This window comes from Uncinocarpus reesii, genomic scaffold (assembly GCF_000003515.1).
Source record: "Uncinocarpus reesii 1704 scaffold_2 genomic scaffold, whole genome shotgun sequence".
Taxonomy (NCBI): domain Eukaryota; kingdom Fungi; phylum Ascomycota; class Eurotiomycetes; order Onygenales; family Onygenaceae; genus Uncinocarpus; species Uncinocarpus reesii.
The window spans coordinates 3,184,565-3,207,387 of NW_003052499.1; the positions used below are offsets into that span (position 1 = coordinate 3,184,565).

General features: G+C 49.2%; 7 protein-coding genes across 7 annotated transcripts; 2 read left to right on the forward strand and 5 right to left on the reverse strand.

The window, feature by feature from the left end:
• Positions 1-817: 817 nt before the first annotated feature.
• UREG_04064 (ER lumen protein retaining receptor 2) lies at positions 818-1,798 on the forward strand (the record flags this gene model as incomplete). The annotated part of the gene is made up of 4 exons (XM_002544501.1): positions 818-839; positions 1,175-1,380; positions 1,455-1,705; positions 1,762-1,798. 4 exons carry the CDS (start codon positions 818-820, stop codon positions 1,796-1,798), a joined length of 516 nt encoding a protein of 171 aa, XP_002544547.1.
• A 2,222-nt stretch (positions 1,799-4,020) lies between these two features.
• Positions 4,021-4,768, reverse strand: UREG_04065 (uncharacterized protein; the record flags this gene model as incomplete). Its single annotated transcript, XM_002544502.1, has 3 exons — positions 4,021-4,081; positions 4,173-4,295; positions 4,359-4,768. 3 exons carry the CDS (start codon positions 4,766-4,768, stop codon positions 4,021-4,023), a joined length of 594 nt encoding a protein of 197 aa, XP_002544548.1.
• Positions 4,769-6,321: 1,553 nt separating this feature from the next.
• Positions 6,322-6,630, reverse strand: UREG_04066 (uncharacterized protein; the record flags this gene model as incomplete). Its single annotated transcript, XM_002544503.1, has 2 exons — positions 6,322-6,412; positions 6,515-6,630. The coding sequence occupies 2 exons, from the start codon at positions 6,628-6,630 to the stop codon at positions 6,322-6,324; spliced, it is 207 nt and encodes a 68-aa protein (XP_002544549.1).
• A 2,323-nt stretch (positions 6,631-8,953) lies between these two features.
• On the reverse strand, positions 8,954-9,795 carry UREG_04067 (uncharacterized protein; the record flags this gene model as incomplete). Its single annotated transcript, XM_002544504.1, has 2 exons — positions 8,954-9,338; positions 9,488-9,795. 2 exons carry the CDS (start codon positions 9,793-9,795, stop codon positions 8,954-8,956), a joined length of 693 nt encoding a protein of 230 aa, XP_002544550.1.
• Positions 9,796-13,687: 3,892 nt separating this feature from the next.
• Positions 13,688-16,735, reverse strand: UREG_04068 (uncharacterized protein; the record flags this gene model as incomplete). Its single annotated transcript, XM_002544505.1, has 2 exons — positions 13,688-14,277; positions 14,332-16,735. 2 exons carry the CDS (start codon positions 16,733-16,735, stop codon positions 13,688-13,690), a joined length of 2,994 nt encoding a protein of 997 aa, XP_002544551.1.
• Positions 16,736-17,662: 927 nt separating this feature from the next.
• On the forward strand, positions 17,663-18,784 carry UREG_04069 (uncharacterized protein; the record flags this gene model as incomplete). The annotated part of the gene is made up of 5 exons (XM_002544506.1): positions 17,663-17,804; positions 17,883-18,115; positions 18,189-18,507; positions 18,562-18,651; positions 18,774-18,784. The coding sequence occupies 5 exons, from the start codon at positions 17,663-17,665 to the stop codon at positions 18,782-18,784; spliced, it is 795 nt and encodes a 264-aa protein (XP_002544552.1).
• A 710-nt stretch (positions 18,785-19,494) lies between these two features.
• On the reverse strand, positions 19,495-22,070 carry UREG_04070 (NADH dehydrogenase (quinone), G subunit; the record flags this gene model as incomplete). Its single annotated transcript, XM_002544507.1, has 5 exons — positions 19,495-19,600; positions 19,664-21,545; positions 21,691-21,705; positions 21,871-21,894; positions 21,956-22,070. The coding sequence occupies 5 exons, from the start codon at positions 22,068-22,070 to the stop codon at positions 19,495-19,497; spliced, it is 2,142 nt and encodes a 713-aa protein (XP_002544553.1).
• Between the last annotated feature and the right edge of the window lie 753 nt (positions 22,071-22,823).

Genomic DNA, 22,823 nt, shown 5'->3' on the forward strand with positions numbered 1-22,823 from the left:
GGACCAAGTTCAGTCCTTGGGATAGCCATGACATGTACAGAGAGGAGTGGCGGTTAGGATATTTGGGCTTGCAGACCACCGCTCGAATTGGTTTCAGCAAGAAGGCAGGTTGCAGCACTGAAAGGGGCTTCGCTATCTCATACGGTATGCAAATTCAAAGACGCTTTTTCTGTGAGAAAGGTCAAGGGCACTAGATGATGCTCTCATTCTAGTTATCTCAGTCAATGAAGCTGGGTGGAGATATATACTCCAGCATGTCGACTTATTCACTGTGCTGGGTGAATCCATATTCAAAGAGCTATCCAAAGCCGTCACCAATATTAATATTTTATTAACAAAGACTCGACTCGCATCTCACTTCTTGGATCTCAACTTTCATCTTCACTGAATTTCAGCTCATATGAAAATTTATAAAAGTGAAGCTGCGGTCTCGCCTCAAAATATATATGTAATTCAGGGGCTCGCGACTGTGGCTGGTGGAGTGTGGCGTCGAGCTCGGTCTTACATAAGCGAGCTATATGGAGATGCCACCGAAGAAGACAACAACGCGGCCGCTTTGCTCTTCAGGCTTCGTGTCAACATTCGCCCAGCTGTCTGCTCAAGAAAGCAAGATTCCCGTCAGTGGCGCTGAATTGCACTTGGTCCACCCGCGCTGTATTTGTTCCATGGCGGATTCTGCGCTAATTCCAATTGACTGTTCTTGAATTTCGCCATATTACGACGACGACTCGGAGAAAAAACATTGCTCGAGCTTGCGACGGTTCCAGTCTGCTTTTTCAACCAATTTCTATCCCGTTTCTGATATATCACCGGCAACATGAATATCTTCCGGATAACAGGTGGGCCTATCCTTTGCGTTTTTACCGTTTTGGGACTCGGAAGCTAATGCGGTGTTTTGTTCCGCCCAGCCGATTTATCACACCTGGTCTCGATCTTCATCTTACTACAAAAGATGAAGTCCTCGAGCGTATGGCCTCTGCGCATTCCAGTCCCCTGCGCTGAATGATCCAGCTAATATTCGTATTTACGGGCACAGAGCTGTTCAGGTATCTCGTTCAAGTCGCAAGCACTATATTTTCTCGTCTACATTACTCGATACCTTGGTACATATACAGCTCCCCAACACGTTCTATAAGCTTCCCAGGCTAATAATAAACGCGCTTAAAACTGTTAGATATTTTCTGGACGTTCACCCTTTCCGCGTATAACACTATTTTCAAAATCCTCTTTATTGCGTCCTCCGCGTATACGATTTACCTTATGATTAACGACTACAGACCAACTCAAGATCCCAACCTGGACACTTTCAAAGTTGAATATCTTCTTGGTGCCAGTGCCGTGCTAGGCATCCTTTTCCCGTACTCATACACATTCTCAGAGGTACGCCTGGCCGCTTCCTCTCTATCATCCCACTGTCATACCCTGTGAATCCAGTCCTTATACGATTTCTCTAGATCTTATGGGCCTTTTCCATTTGGCTTGAATCCGTTGCGATTTTACCTCAATTGTTCATGTTGCAACGAACTGGAGAAGCCGAGACCATCACGACGCATTACATTTTCGCCCTGGGCTTGTATCGCGCGTTATACATCCCCAATTGGATTTACCGTTATTTCGCCGAAGGCCGCCTAGACCCAATCGCCCTTATCGCTGGCATCGTCCAGACGATCCTATACTCCGACTTCTTCTGGATTTACTACAGCAAGTCAGTTCATCCTATTTTGGGTGTCGTAAATAATATTTCTAACCTTATTCCCACAGAGTCCTTAAGGGAAAAAAATTCTCGCTGCCAGTGTAATTGTAACAGTTGCCGGAAGTGCCCTCAGACGAAACGTGGAATGGTGATGAACGTTGGATGTTTATATCGGGCGTTCATAACGATCATGGAACTATAACGGGGAAAATTAGCTTGCATTTGGAGACACAGTCCCTCTTTTCCATCTGATTATATAGATATGTACGGATGGTCGGCTATTCTGTTTTAATTCATTGTGTAAACCACCCTTTTTTTCTTAGTCTTGCGTTTCGTTTTCGGTTCTACTTACTGCGCTGGAGAGAAGCAGTAGGTAGTTTGTTTCTTCTTGGAAGACGACTTTTTGCATGGTTCTGCGTTTTCCTTCCCCTCGCCCTCCCCTTGTCCTTGAAAATTCAGACTCCGAACCGTGAAACTTGGACGTCTTAGGGTTTCTGCACGATCGGAGGATCTGAACATGGATTACCGCCCGGCTGTGCATGGAACGGCATTCCAGGAGGAGGCGAGAGCCGGGGGCTGATGCCCAAGCGAATGAAAGCGCGAGGGGAGGAGCAGAGAGATGATGCATGGGTCCCTAGAAAAGAAAGGCTGGTTTTTTTTTTTTCTCGACCGGAGCGGGTTCTGAACAGCGTTTCTCCTCTCTTCCAGGAGTAAGGATCATGGGCGGGTGATCGGTCTCGTTTGGAATGCCGCACAGGCTGGGCCGGGAGATTGCGCGGTGCCCATTCGTCCGTCAAGGGGGGAAGAGGAAAAAAAAAAAAATCCAGACCGTTCTGGAAATCCCAGGAAAGGAGAGGTAAAGAAGAGAAGGATGACAAGGACAGCAACGAAAAAATTGTGCGCAAAGTCAGGATATGGGGGAAAGGCTCCCCTTTCTTTTTGGCTTGTATATGAAACGAGAATCCTTTTTTTTTTTTTGCTTCGTCTCGGTAGTTTCGTGCATATATGTCTATTGACATTAATCCGTATATCCCGTAATATATCCAGGGTAAGAGAGAGAAAGAGAGAAAGAAGCATGTCATTTTGTGTTTCTTGCATCTTCGAGAACCTGTTCCCGGCAAGGTTCTCGGACAAATTCCCAATCCTGATAAATGAAATCCCATAACCCGCTGGCCCAGAAAAGATATTTCGAACCCGTGTAGAGACCTATCCCAGAAAAAGACCCGTACCAAAAAGCCCATTAAATATAGGAAAAAAAGGATTTCAACAGAGAAGAAGATCAACGTACACCCGTTCCATGAGACATTAAGATCGAAGAAAAAAGGAGAATAATAAATGTCAGGAGAAATGGAAAAGTACATTATTTCCATGTACCCATAACAGTATACCACGAGCTCCGGCTCCTTTTTCCCTTGGTGGCCTTGGCTTTTAAAGAGTTTTTGAAAATCAATACATATCCTCGGTAATTGTTCGATAAGTCCTAACCAGGGCTTTGACCTCACTGTTTGTGGCGACATGGTTTAGTATCAGCCCGCTTCAAATGAGGAGTATACGGTTCGAGGGGAAACCCAGGCTTACATTAAACAATCAAACAAGAAGCGGCAAATATATGCAAGCTAATAGTGTGGCCCATGCAGGCTGTGCGGTTCCTCGTACGTTGATTCGTACTCCATGTGGTTCGAGGTCATACCCATTGAACCATGCATTCCACTACTGCTATGCATCGTCGTGGACATGGATCTTGGGAGTGTGGCCCATGCTGGACCAGATGCAACGGGATAATGTCCATGGTATTGGCCGCCATGGACACTGTTATGATGGGAACCAGGCCAGTTTAGTCCAGGGGTAGGCTGGGGAAGTTCAGCCCGTGAGTATGGCGCATTTGGCCGACTAATCATAGACTCTCGTCTCGAATCTGGAGGTGACAGAATTGGCGGTGGTCCCCCAACTACCTCGAGTTTCGGGGAGCTTCGACAGGAATTGGGAGGCGTTAAGCGCGATCCTCCTCGTCGAACTTGACATGTTGGGCAGATTTTAACGAATCGGGATATCAGCTCCTTGGGAACCCTGTTGGCTCGTCGGGTTAGTTTTTAAAAGTACGATCCTCCGTTGGAACAGGCTGATTCTTCTTACCAGGAATATATCCTACGGACTTGTGCTGAAGTCTTGTCCCGGCCACCATGCTGGCACTGTTGGTGGGCCCGCGTCAGGATCTTGAAAAGCTTCTCCCTAATAGCAACTGGTTTCCCTTCGTGACAGATCATCCGCTTAGACTGAAGTAATAAAGGATATCAGTACAAAACTACTTCAACGAAAACGAGAGGAGTTTATACCTCAGGAGTTCTGCCGTCATTAGGCTCAAGTTTGAACATTTTCTTCACCCAGAACCTAGAATCCAATATCAGAACTGTAATCATAAAAGGTTCTAATAATTCGGGCACTTGGCTAAGCTGGATTCCCGCTGGTCAAGGGAACACACCTGAACTGGGCCGATTCAATCGCAGTGTCTTTTGGGTCCAGTAGAACGATTCTGATATTTCGAGCTCTTCTTGAGTGAATGAGGGCCTTATCCTGCTTCTTGACGGACAAATCATCTACATAGCTATATCACTATTATTAGCTTTGTGTTCCAATTCGACATGGTCTAAGGAGAACCCGATTGTACCTTTTCATCAGTTGATCGAATTCCCTGACGTCTGGAAAGCCTTCGAGAGGTGGAATGACAGGCTCCGATAGCATGGTATGCTCATTGAACGATTCCTGGCTCTCTATTTCCACTTCCCGAAGAGAGTCGTGAAAGTAGAATCGGTTCGAGGGCGAATACCTCGATTGCGCCGCGTATTGCTGGGGATACTGATATCCAGGAGACGCCAACGAACTTGGAGGCGACTGCGGGTAGAGAGGCTGGGAGCAGGTGTACGAGGAATTCAACGGCGATTGATCAGCGGAGTGAGGGTTGTACGGCGGAAGGAGTTGATGCGGGTATGACTGGAAGGATTGCTGGGACAAGCCATACTGGCCACTTCTGTTGTACGCGTATTGCTGGCTCTCGTCGCTGTGATATTGATGAGACATGCTAACTGCCTCAAGGATTGGTTTTCTGATATGGTCTCGCTCTGTGCTTTCACCCTAGAAATGACTGTTATTACCACGACAGTTCCTTCAACGAACAGGCTGTCGAGCCAGAGGTTGGAATCGTCCAAATGATCAGTTTGAAAAGAAGTGAAAGACAGCGAGCAGAATAATCTCAAGCGATTGCATTAGAGCTAAGTCGCATGCAAATGAAATGGTATATTCAAAGGGCCTCTTTTCTCCATTGGTCCCTCTGTTCCCCCTCTATGCACTGAACTTCACGGATAGCACGAAGATGAACAAGAAACAGAAGACTAACGTTTTCGAAGGCCAGACAAAGAATGCTCGCGAGCTCGATCTAGGACGACGGGCGATTCAAAAAGCAGGCGTTAACTCAAATGGCAACGGTGTATCACACAGATTCTCAGGGTGGACCTGACTCTGGCTCTCGCACGTCTCCCGCGTAAACGGCGAAGGGCGAAGGGAGCTGTAGCTCAGTCGCGAACAGACGAAGGGAGAATCAACAATTCAAAAGAGCAGCAAGGGGTGATATGGTACAGTCTCTGAACAGCGATTACGAGCTCCTCTTCCCGGAGCTAGATAGATGGCGGCTAGCTCTATGGAACAAGATGGGAGTTGCACCTGAAGCTACGGGAGAGCTGAAGGCAGAAGACTAGCAATGGAAGAAGAAGAATAAGCAAACGAGTGGTTTTGCTGTTAGGTCAGTTGGTGGAGAGAGTCATCCAGGAAAAGACGAAAGGCAGAGGAGTTCAACGAAGAGATCGTGACAGCCGGAGCATATAATAATCGGAAGGTCCTAGGCAAGGGTACCTCTTTTAGGCCTGATTTGCGTGGACAACGGTAGTCGACCAGGGAAGTGCCGGTACGACAGGAATATCTGCATGGATTGGGGAGCAGCCAGTGAGGGGCGCTGACAGGAGATGCACATCAAATCTGAGGAACAAGCAGGCAGGGCTGAGCGGATCCGCCGAGAAGCAGGGTGGCTGGAAGGGAAGATTTGGACAGGAAAAGCAAAGGGCAACGCGGAGAGCGAGAGTCAAGGGACGCAGAGACGGAAGAAAAAGAAAGGAAAATGTGTCAACAGACGTGAGGATGAACGGGATTCGCCAATCCAGGGTTGCTGTGATCACTTTCTGACAACCCATGTGTCTGTGTCTCCAGTCTCCCAGAATCACCGCTGGTGGAGGATCGGGCATAGGAATGGGAGGCGGACTGGCCTACGCAGCAGCTCCTTACGCGAGCTCTGAAGATCGATCCCCAAAGAGCAGGGCTCCATCCAGATCTGAGCATTTTGGCTTTTTTGGCTTTTTACTCCCTGGTGGTGGTCTTAGGCCGGAGCGGCGAGGATGCTGAGGCCGGGGGTGGTGTGCAAAAAGGGAGGTCGATGTCTGTCGGAGGAACAACCGCAAAGGCTAAAGCATCAACTTATCGCCAAAGATGCATCACGGGATGATGGGTGTGGGTTATAGTTCGGCAGACAGCCACGTTGAGATCAGTCAGGTTCCTTGATCCCCGCCGGATATCTTCAGGCTCTATTAATGCTGGGATGCCGGAGTCCAATGGCGATCAGGGCTTGGTGGCGCCGGCTCCAACGATCGCCTGTTGAGACGAGAGCGCTGCAGATATCTGGATCCAGGTTCTACAGCGCCAAATCCTGCTGGCTTTGAAGGCAGAGAGCGCATCCGTTGTCGACCATCGTGTTTGAAGTCGTCAGACTTTCAAAAAAACCTCGATGCTTCTCGTTTGTGCCACATCTCGTCGAACTCGAGCCGACTCCCGCTTTGCTCGAGCAGCAGCAGCAGCAGCAGCAGCAGCAGCAGCAGCAGCAGCAGCAGCAGCAGCATCACGGCCCCTCCCTTCCACAGAATGCTGGGGTTTCTTTGGCTGGCTGATGGTCTGTGGACGCGAATGCACGCAGAGCCACCTCAACTGAGCATGCACGGTGCAGTTCATGTATATGTAGGTGATAGGATGGATGATGCCGCCTGCATTCCCGTTAATTTCCCCTGGGAGGAATAATAAATGGGATTGTTTGCTACACACTCGAGTCGCAGTATCGGCTATGTATCTACGCCGTACGCTTTCAGGGAACCCAGGTCAGAACACAGCGATATTTGTAATGTTTCTCTCCTCGGCGGCAAGCCAGCTCGCCTCCTTGCTGTTTGTCTAGCAGGCTTGCTCTGATCTGCTCTCCCCATTCCCCTTCTCATCATCCTTCCTACGACAGACAGGTTTTTTCACACTTCACATGGCGACATCTGAGGAGTCGCATAAACGGATCGTCCGGCAATTGCAAGCTACCCCCCCTAACTGGCCTGATTTGAACAGTCATTCCGGTATCAGTAGCCGATCCTTTTAGAGGCAGAAGAGGGACATAATTGTCCGACACGAGCCTTTCCAGAATCCAGATCTTGACGTCAAGAGCCCTGACGGCAGAGCATGGATCGATGATATGGTGTTGCGGTCAGTTCCGCACAGTCTCGAGGGCCATCCCCGTCAAAAAAGGGCCCCATCCATTGCGACTTTTATTCTCTTAGTGCAGATGCTGTACAACCTTCCAAAAATCACCCCCCGGTTGCCCCATTAACTAATCAGATGCTCTGTTCTCCCTTGCTAGCCTGGAGTCCCAGAGTGGTCCCGTGGGTGAGAAATTCGCGCGCGCTCGCTCTCTCAACTGTGTGTGCGCAGTGAATCAAAACAATTGCCCAAGGCCTAGAATGCACAGTGGGCGTTGAGAATCGCGAGTTGGGCAACAAACACTCGGTGTGCTTGAGCGCCAAATCTGATTGATCAACAATGCCGGCAAATATCATTGGAGCAGAGGGAGGCCGGACGGGGAGGTTGTCCATGACCATCCGTGCATTAGACATGACGGGAACTTTGCATGGGCGCAGCCGACAAGGTTCCCTTCCTGCTCTCCTCTGTGCTGCGTGCGTTAAAACGGGTACCTGTAAGGTATGAGGCTATCGAAGGTACTTTGGCTTCAACCGTCGAAGGAGAGCTCGACGTGATACTCTTTTATGTACATACATGCTCTACGGATCATTGATGCGGGTGTTGGCCCACAGCATCCCTTCGTGCTCCCGTCAGGTTCTTGTCAGGTTTCTGGCTTGTTGACATGGCTCTCTTTGATTGCTTTTCCATCCAATTGCTCCTCGCTCTGTTTCGTCGGATAAACGAAGCTCAGCGTTTAGGCCTCCAACGCGCAGCCGCATGCGATTCCAAGAGTTTCTTTATCTGATGATTCGGGAATTCTCACTCACTCTTTGCACACCGGAGGCTGCCAGCATGCAAAAACGAAACCTGGACACTCGCCAGACACCCACTGCCACGCTCGATGTGCGGTGTACAGTGGTCCTCCCCCCCCACACAAATCAGATCTCGACACTGGTTTGTCTCCCGTTAGGCCGTAGGACCTGCATGTCATCGGGACCTCGTGCATGCCCGCAGCCGTGAAGAGGAAAAAAAAGAAGAGTGACGAGCCAAAAAGGAAAACCAAAAGAAGCGAAGCAAAGAAAAGCAATCATTTATTTTTGATGGGGCCATGTAGCTCTCTGTCCGGATACGGAGGATATTCATCGAGACTAGCGATGACGATCGAGGCCAACACCCGTTGACCTTAACCTAAGTGCGGAGCCAGTAGCCTCTTGCTCGTCAATCGCCAGCCAGTGAGCAGCTGGACGGGGGAGGACGGGACTCCGGAAGAAACTTGCCTGCAGTAGCGTCCTCCGCCTCTGTGGTTCCTGGCATGGAGAGCAGGCCAAAAACACCCATTGGATGCCGAACGAATATCCACGCCTCTCCATTGGCGCCCAGGGGGGGGTAAGCCGTCATTTCTTTTGAGCCTGCGATGGGCAAAAGGGGCAGATCCCCTCCCCCACAGGAGTTGACTTCTTCAGCTCGAATCTGGATTCCTCAGGCAGATGGAACCTGTTTCGCTGGTCGACAATGAAATCACGATTCCTGGGGTAGTGTGTTCGAACGGAGCCTTTGCATCCCCAATCCGTTCCCGGGGCCTTTCAACTAGCCTGCAGTTGAGGCGCTGACAAGGCCTGCATTATCAACATTGTGCCGCCAGTTGTGCTGTAATAATAATCAAAAAAAGGGCGATGAAGGAAGACCGAACACGAGTTCGACAACTCTCTGTTAGCATCATCCTTCCGCTGGTCATTGGCTGTGTGCTGGCCCGCTGGGCCAAGTCTCCAAATGCACATGGATAGCGCCAGTCTTTTGCCTTCTAGATCGGCCAGGGATGTTTCTGGCGTTCTCGCCGCCGTGCAGAAGGCCAGCAAAGCATGTTTCATATTCCTGGACCACGAAGCCGAACAGATCTCGCCACCAACGAGGTTCTCCACTGCGAAACGGATGCGCTGACTTGTGAACCCCAGGAAGATTGGATCCAGTTTGCTTCGACTTTCTTCTTCGGCCATCGTCTTGCACGTCAAGGGCAGTTCCCAGGCCCGACGTCAGCTCGTTGTGATCGCCAAACGAGTACCGTTGGCAAAGACTCAGGGCAAGAAACGATTCCGTTTTCTGCCGTTTCATTTGATGGCTTTCGATTCAGCTAGCCAGACTTTTGCTATTTCTTCCAGTTGCATGTTTGTGCGGGAATCCATTTTAGCAAAGCTTTGCCTTTGGATGCAACTTTATGGAACTGTATTACATTGCACGACCTGGATGATGCTCGTCCATTATAGTTACCCATCCTCCTTTTCAGGCAAAACATATGTCATATCAAGAGAGGTGTAATTCTGTGCACCATCAACAGGCCCTGCTGACCAGTTCTCGTTACCCAGCTGTCTTATATTTTTTTCTGACACCTCACGAGCCCACGAAACACCCATCAAGGGTGATTTAACCTTTCTCTTTTCCATTTTGGCTTCTCGGGCACATTCCTCCGTGTCGTTTCCAAATCCTTTCGCCGAGGAAGACGAAGGAGAAGCAGATCGGCTCGCATCGCGCAAAACTCCGTCGACGAGAATAGCACCAGCATCCGGTGCAGTCGTCATCTCTTCAGCTCCAGTGGGGGGCTCGGAATTTCGATGAGTCTGGTAAAGAAACGCGTGGTCCTGCCCGTCTTTTTGCTCCGTCGATTCCGTAAGTCATTCAGCCTGTGACCGATTTGCTCCACGGAATAACACGAAACTCGAATGGCGATTTGCTAGCCTCGTTGCTTTTTGCCCAATACCGGACTGTGAGGGGCCTCTTGGGGATATGCTGGCTCGGAACCTGGCGGCTTCGGGGCACTCAGCATTCGAGATTCCTTTCTCGGCAGATTAGAGCTCTTGAGGTATCCGATTTTAGCTACTAGGTAGCAAAAGAGCCGTCCAGGGGATGCGACTTTTCCTGCATACATATTATGTGCTCATGGCTGCATCTGCCTTTCCCGGTTCCTTACTTTGAGGATGCATTGCCGTGCAGATATTTGGGGTCTGATTTCTGAAGAATCTGAGCCAGTTCCGAGGTGATCGGCCTTTTTACGAAATGCTTCGCCAGCTGGGGGGATACCTGTACGACCTCTGGAAGGCTGTTAATTGGCCTGTTGTTGAGGCAATCATGTCCCACGGTAAGTTGCTCCCATTTAGCCATGACCTTGGGAAAAACCGTCAAGCCATCGGCGCATCGCCACCACATTCTTGTCTGCCTAAAAAAAGGGGATTGATTATCTGGATAGCCTCGAGGAAGCGGACGAATAGAACAAAAGATCCAAGGTTATCCCATATCCTACCATCATGAAGTAGGGCAACGATAAGTTGGCGAAAGCCAAAGTTATTCCACAAAGTTCTATGCCCTATCCTTCATCAACACAATTGTAGCCGCAGGCAGTAGACTCAAAAACGACTTGACTTCAAGTTACTTCTGGTCGACATCCATAAAGTTGTATCTTCACCCCAGATTGGCAAAAAAGACTTTATTTCCATTCCATCTGCCTTGCCCCATGTATGTAGATCTCCCGTCTCTCCAGTCAAGATACAAAGATCTTGTACCAGCAAAGTCCCATACTCCACACGTCTCTGGGCAGAGCTAAATAATAACTCAACCCCCGTCATAGTGAGAAGCCTAAGACGGGCTTCAGGCTAGCGAGCGGGCTAACTAGTTAGCCTGTTCCCCAGCACAAGGAACTGGGAGCTCGCTAGGGGTTAGCTGGCGCTTGATTCAAGGTATCAAGAGAACGGTTCCTTGTCGAGTTGATCAAAACTCCCGCGACCAATTCTTTAACCCCTGATATTCCTTGCTTTCCGTTTCTCTCACTCTTCCAGCAAGCCTATACACAATGAAATCACTTCTGGCTGCTGTTCCATCGATTTTCGGACATATGGCTTTGACTTGATAGATCTGAAGGGGCCTCAATGTTCACCCTTGTTTTGCGGATCATTCCCAGAGGCCTGGAGGCACATGGCCGCGGTGACAACCTGCGTTTCAACTCATACATCTTGTGAAGATAATCGGTGTGGGATTTGATATGTGGATTATGACCGCACGGATTAACGGCCTGTACCGGAAACAATTCATTGGACTTTACGTTGTCACAACTGAATTCTCCGCGGCATTGACGAGCCAGGCTCCCTCGTCAGTGACAAGACCGTCAGAAGATTTGTTGAAAAAGGCATCACTGAAATTGCTGTGTCATTTGTGGGCATCCTTTCGAATATCCATCTCGCTGCTTCTACTGGGCCCAGGATTCTGTTCCCAAGTTGAACCTCATTTCCATCGGGATAAACATACCATATCTCGTCTACCAGCATTTTTCCATGCTTTGGGATGATCTTTTTGCTACATTTGGATTTCACAAATGTCGAATTTCCTGTTTAACTGTGACAACGTCTATCAGGCTCCTTCTGCCTCGGGGGTTGGCTGACAGCCCAAGCTAGTTTGGAAGCCTGGGGTGGAGGGATGGCCTCTGCGAGGGGATACGGCCAGTGATGAGTTGGAGTCTGCCGTTTTCCGATACCCAAAAAACCTGCTTTTGGAGATTAGTTCGTCATGAGAGAAGGGATCAGGAGGGCGTCGTCGGCATAGATCCAAATGCAGATGCCTTGGATGGACGATCGCTTCAGGGGCAACGCAATTTCGCCTGACGACATTTGAGCGGTTCGACTTGGCGACTATTCTACTGCCTGCGTTCCAGGAGTGGGATTCTGGAGTGATACCGAAGTTTTAAGTGTTGCCTACCATCTAAAGGTCCATTCACCTGCATAGCTTTTAACTTTGACGACGAGATGACTGCAGACGGTGACGGTATCGTTCATCACGAACTAAGCCATATAAGCCTTGGGTAGTTACCGAGGTTGAACGCAATCTCTTTCAGGGACTTCAGAATGGCAGCAGAGAGTTGAATAGATGGTGCCTTTGATCCTGCCAAAGAAAGCCGAATGTCACTCGTATAGCGCGGAAGGCGGATAGTGGTGACCGTCAGCCATCGACTTCTGACAGCTCCTCTTCCTCGCCGCCTCCTCAAACTGCACGATGGATATAACGTCATCCCAACTCCCGTCCGCATTGTTTCAGAGCAAAAAACCTCTGCATTAAACAATCCATTTTGAGCACGGGATGCTTCGCGTGCCCGAAGCTGATGGCGAACCGGGGGGAGGGTAGCAAAAAGTCGGTGTGCAGCCATTTCATCACACACTAATAAGATTCGAGAGCAGGGGGAGAAGGCCTGCAATGCGCCGTGGGGGGGAACCAATAGTCATTTCTCCGACGACACATGGATCTCAATGCATATTTGCACGGGAAAGACTCGAAGATCGATCGGGACTAAATAAGACTCAAGAGTGGACTTCGCGTTAGTGCGAGACGGGTGAGGGTTTGCACCTTTGCAGGGGCGGAAGAGCGGACAGTTCTTGTCTCTATTAGCGCCCGGGAAAAAGGAGAGACCTAGGCCTTGAGATCCGAGGGATTCTTACATGTTATTCTTCTCCCAACAGCTCCGACATCAAACTTCAGCTCAGACCAACAAATATTCCGTGGCCAATGGCGGTGGGCGGCTCGATGAAAACGAAGTGCACTCCGTATTCTAATTTGTTAGTGTGCTTTTTCGCGCTGCGCACTGATCATCCATAGATCTAGGTGCTTTGACCCTGGCTCAATGAGCCTCGCGGGGAAGAAGCACCCTAGTCCCGGGAAGTATAGCTATTTGTAATGCTCATAGCAAATTTGTGAGACATCCGTTTTCGCAACTAAATTGGTTGACAGCCGAAAGTCGGCGAGCTCGTGGAAGCACGGAGGCATCGTTTCAATGGCTGGCTGCGTGGAAACAAGGACGACCAATCGAATAGGGAGTGATGGATCGATGCTCAAAATACCAATTGTTTTCTATCATTGCCCATCCAAAGATATGGTATGCCAAAAAGCCCATTGAAGACAAATGGGGTACGAAACTAACTATATATTAAAAAGGCGAGTAGAGTGAACAACTTCCCGCGCAACATTAAATCTCAAAGCAAAAGACAGAAGTTTCAGATGCAAAACAGAAGGCAGTGCAAAACAATAGTACAGCTAGAATACACGGGGAGAAATATGCCATATAGCCCAAGAACAAGTAATCAAGAGGTTCCCACACTGTATGCTGGTCATCAGGTCGTTAGGCAGGGGCTTGGTCCCAACAGGGACATGAATCACCTTGGCTCTGCAATCCAAAGCCTGCCATATGGTAAGCGAAAAAAAAAACATATTCATCATAATTCCGTTGAAGCGTTGTGATGAGAATCATCCTCAAAAGGTGACTCTCTTAAGCGTAGAGAAGCTTCGGTGCATCCCTATGATTAAGGTAGTATAAAGTACCAATGCATGTACTCCGTAGAGCCGGGCAAAAAAGATGCGAAACAAAACATCTGGAAATGCCAGTGTCATCGATCCGAGAATATGCGTTCGAGGATCCTCCAGTGCAAGCCGAAGTACTCAACGTTTATCCGGAACTGGAATATCAAAGGTCGGGTCCGTTTTCACCAAGTCCCGAATCGTCCATCTCCACCCATCTCCAAGATTCTTGCGGTCGTCGCTGACCCATTTGCTGACTTTCCTTCTCCATTTATCTTCCTCAGCACGCTGCCGCTTGATGAATTCTGGGCCAACATCAAACTCTTCCGTGATCATCCAGTCATCGGAAGAATCACCACTTTTATCATCGCTGGTCAAGGGATCTCCTGCGCCAACATCAACCGCTGTTGATACTGCTCGGGAAGCCATATTAGATTTTTGGGGTCGATCTTCGAGATCATCAAGACCAGCAAACACGTCATCCTCATCTGGTGGAGATGTGGCAGTGGTTTTCCCGGGTAGGGAAGATGTCGCTTTAAGCCAACACATACGTTGGGGATCGAATATCATGGAGCCCACAACCTGAGTGCCAGTTATTCCACCGATATTGCTAATCAGTGCAAGCGAGGACTTGGAAGGTGTTGATATAGGAGGCGGATCGAAGGCAGCTGTAGCGGTTTCGTTTCCTTCCCATCTATATAACACAGGGTTATAGTTCATTCCTTTGACGGCTATCATAGCGTGTCAGCATCATGAACGTGAGGATTTGATCAGAGGAAACTTACATTTCGGCTCATGCACACCATTGCCCATCGGCTTGATTAGCTGGGGCCGGCTGACAGAATTACGATGTTTATGTCCATGCCTGCTTTTAACCATTGTAGGGCTGGAAGGTGGCCTGGGAAACGGCGGCGACTTCCAATTCGCACTTATCGGAGCTAGGGGCCCGTGTTCGCGTTCTTTTTGATTGTGAGCCATCGTGGCAATTCTTTGTTCTCTCGCGATCCTGGACGCGTTGGTATCGCGAGCAAACCTAGGTGTAAAGTCCTGCCGTGGAGGACTCATTGGCAAGGAAGGGCTTGTTGCCTCCATTTTGGCTGGTATGGGGATGCCTGATTGACTGAGCCTATTCCGCAGAGCCCGTGGAGGGCCTTTTTTGATAGGTAGTTTTACAAATTTACTTTCAGCAGTCACCGAGGTTGGGAGATCGTCAAAAATGTCCAATTCAGTGCCGTCTCCAAAATGCCGTTTTCGATTGGGCTTGGTAATAGTATGTTTCGCAGCAGCACCAAATAGCCCTACAGGGAGATCGGTGCTTCCCCGACGCGTAGTGTCTGATAAAGCTGAGGAAGTTGAAACGCGTGACGTTGATCTGTGGTGTGTGAAAATATCACCAGAGCTATCCGAGTCTGCACGGCGAAACTGCCTGCTTGTTTTAAGACTTGCATGATGTGACTGTTTGGGAGAGGCCCCGGCTGGAATGAATGGCATATGGTGTCGTCGTTGGTGCCCAAGACGAGAGTCAGTTGTTGGTCGGTCGTTTGGCGTCTTTGGGCGGAGAGACGCCGTGGTTCGCGTAGTCGCATTGTTTTCTTGTCGTCCGGGAGATCTCTGCAGCGCGGATGTCATTCCGGCATTGTAGTTTCGCATGCTCGAGATTGATCGCTTAGATTTGAGCAACTGGCTAGTTGTGGTATTCGATTCGCATCTCGCTGTGTCCTTGGAGCTGCTGCTACTGGTAGGTCGACGGCTCGGAGTAGTCGACGACGTTGAGCCAGCGCTCGACACCGAAATATTCGATAGGGATGAGTGGTTGGCATGTCCACTCAACCGAGAGGTAGGGCGGACGAATTTAGACACAGGTGCACCGCTTTCTGACACGGGCTCAAGTTGGGTAGAACGGGGCCTCTCAAGGCCGGATAATCTGGGGATCCGAGTAGTCGAGGTCCGGCTTGTGAATGTTATGGTCGTGGCTCCACGTCTAGCAGGGCTCGCTGGCCTTGTAACCTTGCGCTTGATATTTTGATTCAGAGTCAATTTCTCTGTATCAAAAACCTCTCCGTTACCAATCTCAATCTCTGAGAAAAAGTCATCAACCGTTTGAGCAGAGTCTTTGGGGGCATCAGGCTCAGGACGGAAAGTTGGGGTAGCAGGTGGTGTAGACGCTTGCCTCCTTTGCAGCGATTTTTGTAAGTCTAACGGCTCATCAGGCAAAATAAGATCGTTGTATCCTTCATCTTCGCTTTCAACCGTCAAGCAACTGGAAACGCTTGGGCTCAATGCGGATACCGTCGAGCTACGAGCCGAGAACCCTTCCCTTTTTGTTCCGCCAAACCGGACGCCAATGCTACCTTCTGCCCATTCAGCATCAAACTCGTCCCCGAAGATGTCAGGCGTCTTGGAGACTTCTCGTTTAGTGGAGAGACGTAACGGCTCACCATCTGACGGGAGGACCAAGTCTGTTTCGATGCTTTCGTCTTGGGTAGTGGGTTCTGTCGGGGTTGGTATTGCGAACGCGTTCGAAATCGGTTGAGGTCGAGATTTTGCTAATTTGATCGTTGGAACATCGTCAAAAGAAGCATCTTCATCCGTATCCCTAAATTTATATAAATCATTGAAGAAAGGTTTGGGTGCTGGCGAGCGGTTGACCATATCTGTGAAAAATTCCAGGTCTCGAGACTTAGATGGGCTTGTTGGTAGCGAGCTGAGATGTAGGAGAGATTCTGGCGAGGTTGCTTCGTGTTTGAATCGTAACCTAAGGTCTCCGTGCAAACCTGCAAAGTCCAAATCTTCGGACCAGTCATCTTCTAAGACTTTTTTACTCTTTCGGCCACCTAGTCTTTTTATTGTCCCCCCTAAGAGGGCTGACTTTGGTATTCCGTCGGGAATGGGAATCCCGGCGTTTTTGGCGGATACAATCGCATCTTCGGTGCCAAACTCATCTTGGTCCAACAGCACCTGCCAGCTTTCTTCGTCGCCATAGTTGGAATCGCGATCCGACCTGCAAGAAAGGCGGGAAGAAATGGAGTCTCGATGGCCAGAGGGTCGAATGGAAGATCCGGTCACGGACGTTGCTGAAGAAGCGGTCCGAAAGTAAATTTCATCGCCGCATTGGAAATCCCCATCGTTATCCCAGCACTCAATCATCTCCTCTTGGTGCCTTTGAAGCCGTATTGGGGAGATGTCCATGTTGTTGGAAGGGCCACGACCACCACCAGATTCAAAAAGCAGTCGGTCCCTCTCCAATCGACCACGCCCAATTCACAACACTAATATCAACGTATGGTAATTGCGTCTGGGTCGAAACGGGTAGAACGAGGAAGCGAAGTCATTCCTCACGATGCGGCGGAGTAGCTTCGAAGCTTCGACTTGGGAAGACTCTCGCATAAAGTTGGAAATGAAAGAATCCTGGGCAATGGACGACTGGCCTTTAGCGTTGCAACAGCCAAATTGAAAGTATCGAAAGAAATACGGGTAATTCCACTTCACACAAAGGTTGGGAGAAATGTTTCAGTTTCACACAAAGCTGATATTATTGATCATACAATCAAATCGATTTTTGCCAGGGTTCGTCGGGCTGCATGTCGTAGTTCAACATTAAATTTGCAGGACAGGGTCGCTTGAGGCCGAAAGTTGAGTGGCTGGGAAGCAAACGAAAGCCGTGGGATATCAGAGATTCCGCAACAATGAAAGAATAGCAGTCACGATGCCTTGCAAGTCACCGGCCCTTGCTGTTGAACGAGAGTGCGGAAGCAAAGGGGCTTGGATGTTGCTTGGGCGTCTCCTGGCGTTGCTCAGTGGAGGTTGGGATCGCCAAGTCAGGGTACTCCATACAGTAACTTTACGGGGTTACGGTACGAACCGCACGCGCTTCGGCGGCTAGCCTTTAAGCGACCGGTTAGCGCGTTTTATTACGCGTGTAAGGCCCGCTGATGTCATGTAATGTTACACCGGATACCTAGGCAACAGGAACAAGGGAAGCTTCTCACACAGTAGCGAGTGCTTTGGCGGCCACTGTCGCCTTGGGACAGCCTGGTGACTGGTTCTACAAGTCAATTCGGCATATAAAGAGTGCCTGATCTCGGTGGAGTTTGCCATCAGCTTCACACCTTCACCATGGCTCCAGAAAGGGTTCTGCGCATTCCGCGAAGCGACAGCCTGGATGAGTTCATTCTGATCAAGACATCCAAGTCCGGGAAAAACAAGCTCGATTTGAGTCTCGTCGCTACAGAAGGGGAGAATCCTTACACAGGCTCCAGTAAGTTTGGACTCGCCTACAGTGGCTTCCCAACTCTTTGCTTCGATGCCGGTACGCTGACACGATGCTCGTTTTTAGTTAAAACATCTCAAATCAGCAAATTACGGGCCAAAAACTACCGCGGCAGCGACGACGAATGGGCTGGAATTCTTTCATACGTATTTAACCAGAACCAGGACGCTATCGAGTCGGAAGACTGGACGACAGGCCTGGAGACGGTCGCAATAGTGAAATCGATGGATGGGGAAGACGACGACGAGGGCGATAAAGAGATCTTGATAACTCTCCGAAAACGGATCGATTCTATTACGGTATGATTTTTCATCCTGCATGGGCACCCTACCTCGTCTCAATGGTCCACGTCATCAGCTGCGCTGACCACAGTTAATACTTCAGCAACGTCTGGGTTCAATCACACTTAAACAAGACGATGACCAGGCCATCCAGCTTTTTGACTGGACTGGTATTGCTGTCGCTCAGGCGAACGATGTTTCCAACGAAGTGTTCTCGCTAAAAGCCAAATATCGCGACTCAGAATCCACGATTAGCCATTTGAATGCCCAATTGGAAGAGCTAATTCAGGCGAAAAAGGAACACGATGACCAGTTAATTGCTAAATTTGCGCAACTCCTAAACGAGAAGAAGCTGAAGATTCGTAACCAACAAAGACTGCTGGCCACCGCAAAAGTTGATCCCGCAAAAGGTGTGCCTTATTTTTTCCCTTTTTGCCTTTGATATTTAACTAACCATATTATAGTCGCTGAATTGGAAGCTGCGAATACGGGGAAGAAACCCAGAAAAGCCGATGCGAGTAGGAAAACAAAACGCAAAGCCCAAGAGCCACCTAGTGAGTCTGAAAGCGAAGACGCTTTCGACGCAATGGACGTAGACACAAAGGAAAAGGAGACTAAAAACAATCCGGAAAAAGAAGCAGAAGACGAAGAAACCGCGACAGAATCTGACCGTCAGTCAACACCTGAACCGTTGGAGGATGAAGAAACGGCATCAGAAGCAGAAGATGCCGATGCGAAACCGGACACCTCTGTCCCTGCGCCGTCAAAGGGTAAGGAACGCATTGCATCAACGGACGATAAGCCGGACAAGAAATCCGACCGTCCTGCAGTCCCAGAGCCCTCCGCTAGCCCCCCTCCCCGTCGTGAATTACCATTTACTAGACGGGGAAGGAATCTGAAAACCGCACCAGTGGTTGAACGGAAACAAGACGATAACGAAATTGAGACGGAAAGCGATGACGAATTATGAGTATGGTGAAATATGCAATTTATAGTTTTTGAATATATATCAATCTTCTTTGTTTTGACAGACAAGCCGCCACAAAACCGAATCCATTCCCAGAGCTATTCCTATTTTCACCCGCTGGATTTGGATGAAAGGGAAACGTGCTCATCCATATTAAAGCAGCTACACACACTTGGAAACTCTATTCCCTTCTCGCGAAGTCTCGGGACTCTCTTATATACAGACAGAGACATGTGCAATGTGGTTTGCAGCTACAAGCGCAACGGATTGTAGTTCAGCTCTACAGAAATTTTAAAAGAAGTACAGGGCGAAAGGAAATGGAGATATGGAAACGCCGGAGCCACGAGAAAGGACATGATAGTGGTGTCACATGAAAACGAAAATCAAGGCTGGAATGAAGGCAGAGGAAGAAGGGGACGACTAGAGTTGTCTATTGAGCTACAAAATATTGCGGCGCTGGTTCGCCGGGGGCCATGAAGTTATTATCCGGGTTTCCGGTCTCCTTGGCGGCTGAACATCTCGCCATCGTCGTAGAGCTGAATGATGAATTAGTTATCTTGGTACAGATCCGCAAAGTTGCGCTGGAGTCATGAACATACCTTCTGGAAATAACATCTGTGAAATAGAAGTTCTCAATGGGTTTCTTGAGCGGTTCACCGGATGGCTTGGCCCCTCTGTTTTGGTCGACAAGTTGAGTTTTGCTCAGTTGGCTTAAAGATGTAGATTCAACAACGTCGTATCTTCTCAAGGCAGGATTGATCTCTTCCATCCTATCTCTCAACATCTCGATATCATCATATGGAAGCGGGGCTCCTAGGAATTCACTAGCAGCTCTAATGATCTTCCAGTCCTCCCTGGCGGCTCCGGTAAGCGACGTAGCAGCGCGCGTGATCTGCACTCTGCCTTCTGTGTTCACATATGTGCCGGACTTTTCTGTGTATGTTGCTCCTGGGAGGACAACGTCCGCGAGTTCAGCACCGCGGTCACCGTGATGACCTTGGTACACAACGAAGGCATTCTTTGGGATATCAGCTTCACTGATTTCATCAGCTCCTAGCAGCCAAACCATCTTGGGAGTAGTCTGAGCGACTTCGGGAGAGGGAGTTGTGAACCCAACGTCGTACGCTCCCGAGCGAGAAGCAGTGCGTTGAAGAACATTGTATCCTTGCCATTCGGGGGTATTGAAGGTCGCAGCCTTCTTATCGACGAATCCGCCAATCATTTCAAACAAAGCTTTAGCATCGGGATGCTCAGCAACGGCGCTTCCAACAATGATCATGGGCTTCTTAGCAGCGGCCAATTTCTTTCCGAAAGGTCCCGAAAGAGCCTCCTTCAAAGAGGCAGCAGTATCCCCCAGGTGCTCAAACTCAAAGGTGCTTTCGAAAGACTCGCCGACAAGACCAATCTCCAAGTCAGAGCGAAGCCATTGTTTCCGAATGCGTGCATTCAGGACAGCAGCCTCATGGCGGGGGTTCGTTCCCACAAGAAGAATGGCATCGGTGGATTCAATGCCGTAAATCTTGGAATTGAAAAGGTAGCTGGATCTGAGGTCAATACCATGAGCGATTGGTTGGCTGCCGCCGGGCTGATCAAGCGCAAGATTCTCCGAGCCAAGTTTGTTTGCCAAATCCTTCATCGCAACGAGGGACTCGGTTTCAACGAGATGGCCTGCAATGGCCTTGAATTCATTAGCTTTCGGTGCCAAGCTTCTGAAAGCACCGCCAATTTCAGTCAAAACTTGCTCCCATGTGGCGGGCACGAATTTATTGTCCCTTCTGAGCAGAGGCGTGGTCAGTCTCTGCGTCTTGAGGCCGTCGCAAGCGAATCTGGTCTTGTCGTTGATCCACTCCTCATTAACGTCATCATTAAGCCTTGGAAGAACACGCATCACCTCCATCCCTCGAGAATCCACTCTGATATTTGAACCTAATCCATCGAGAACATCAATGGTCTCGGTATGTTTGAGTTCCCAGGGTCTTGCTCGGAATGCGTAAGGTTTAGAGGTTAAGGCTCCGACGGGGCACAGGTCGATAACGTTTGCAGACAATTCAGAATCCAAATTCTTTTCCAAGTAAGTTCCGATTTGCATATCGTTTCCTCGTCCAGTTGTCCCTAGTTCTGGGGCTCCAGCGATGTCGTTGGCAAAGCGGACACAACGGGTGCAGTGGATACATCTGTTCATAGAGGTCTTAATTAAGGGACCAATGTTTTTATCTTCCACAGCACGCTTCCCTCCAACTTCGTGGAACCGACCTCGGTCGGCACCATATCTCATCGACTGATCTTGCAAGTCACACTCGCCTCCCTGGTCGCAAATAGGGCAATCAAGCGGATGATTCGCAAGTAGAAACTCCATGATACCTTCTCTAGCTTTGTGCGTAAGGGCAGAGTTCGTCTTAACCACCATTCCCGGTTGAACAGGCCACGCGCAAGAGGCAACTGGTTTGGGGGCTTTCTCGACTTCGACTAGACACATACGACCTGTGCAAGGCTATGTGTAAGCAACTATGTCATTCAAATGGACTAAAGGAATTGGTGGGCCTACAATTTCCCGCAATTGCTAATTTTCTGACCATGGCGTTTAGTGCATATATAAATCAACCAAGCCGTTCTTAGATGCACTTACTCATGATAACAATATCTGCAAACTCCGTTAATACCAATTGATCTGATGTGCGACACCATAAGAACACATACCGTGGAATTGTCACTCCTGCCTTCTCGCAAGCTTGAATTAGAGCCGAACCAGCTTCAATATACCATTAGCATGTCGTTCGCGAAACGTCCACCGAGATTTCCAAGCTACCTTCTATCGACACTTTCTTTCCATCTACAAACCAAAAGTGCATTAGCAGGACCCTCCCCAGTACAATCCCATGACATTTACTAACCAACTGTGAGCTCAACCTCCGCAGGTCGAGGGGTACTTGTTGCGAATGTGCGGGAGCAATTGAGTCTGGACCATCTCCTCGAGCGGGCCGCCGCACGGAACAATTGCGGCCGCATCCTGAAGAGACGAAAAGGGAAGAAGATATGACAAAGGAAGAATTGAAATGGGGCGACTTAAGGGAGGAGGGAAGCAACGGGGCGTGCGGGTGAGCGGGCCACAAGAAGGACGTCGTTTCGTTGTTTTGCGTTATCCTTTGCTTGGACTTCCTCTTCTTCTTCTCTTGCTTAGTTAAACAAATCAGCCGCCTCGGATTGGCTCGGTGATTGTATCTGGAGAATGGATATTCCGTCCCGAGCAGCTAGCGCGGATTTTCTCTTTTTATTTTGCGTTTGGGAACTTTTTCTCTTTCCTTCTCGCAAAATAACTCATTTCATGGACGTGGTTTATTGTAGGTTGGAGAGATATCTCGTCGGGCTCGTCCCATGAGAACTCAAGCTCTTCTTCCTCTACAGCATCGTCTTAGAGCAGATCTTTTCTGCGCCGAGCTGGAGCGTCCGAGGGTTTCTTGAAAGCCTGATTACGGAACAGTTCCTTACCGACGGTCGCTACATCCTCACCTCGATCATCCCAGTCATGACGTTCAGAATTGTATACTTTGGAGATTTGGGTCTTACAGCTGCGGGAGGAAGGTGTGCTATAGTCTCAATCACGTCTAAGTTCTGGGAAGCTTCAGCGAGTTCTCTTTTTCAGTATTATATATGACATCGAAAAAAAAAATTCTATCCATTATTCCCTCTCTTTTTCAATCATCAAGCTGAGTCTTGAACGCCTTTCATCAAAGTAATGGCCCCAAAAAAAGTCCCTTCCTG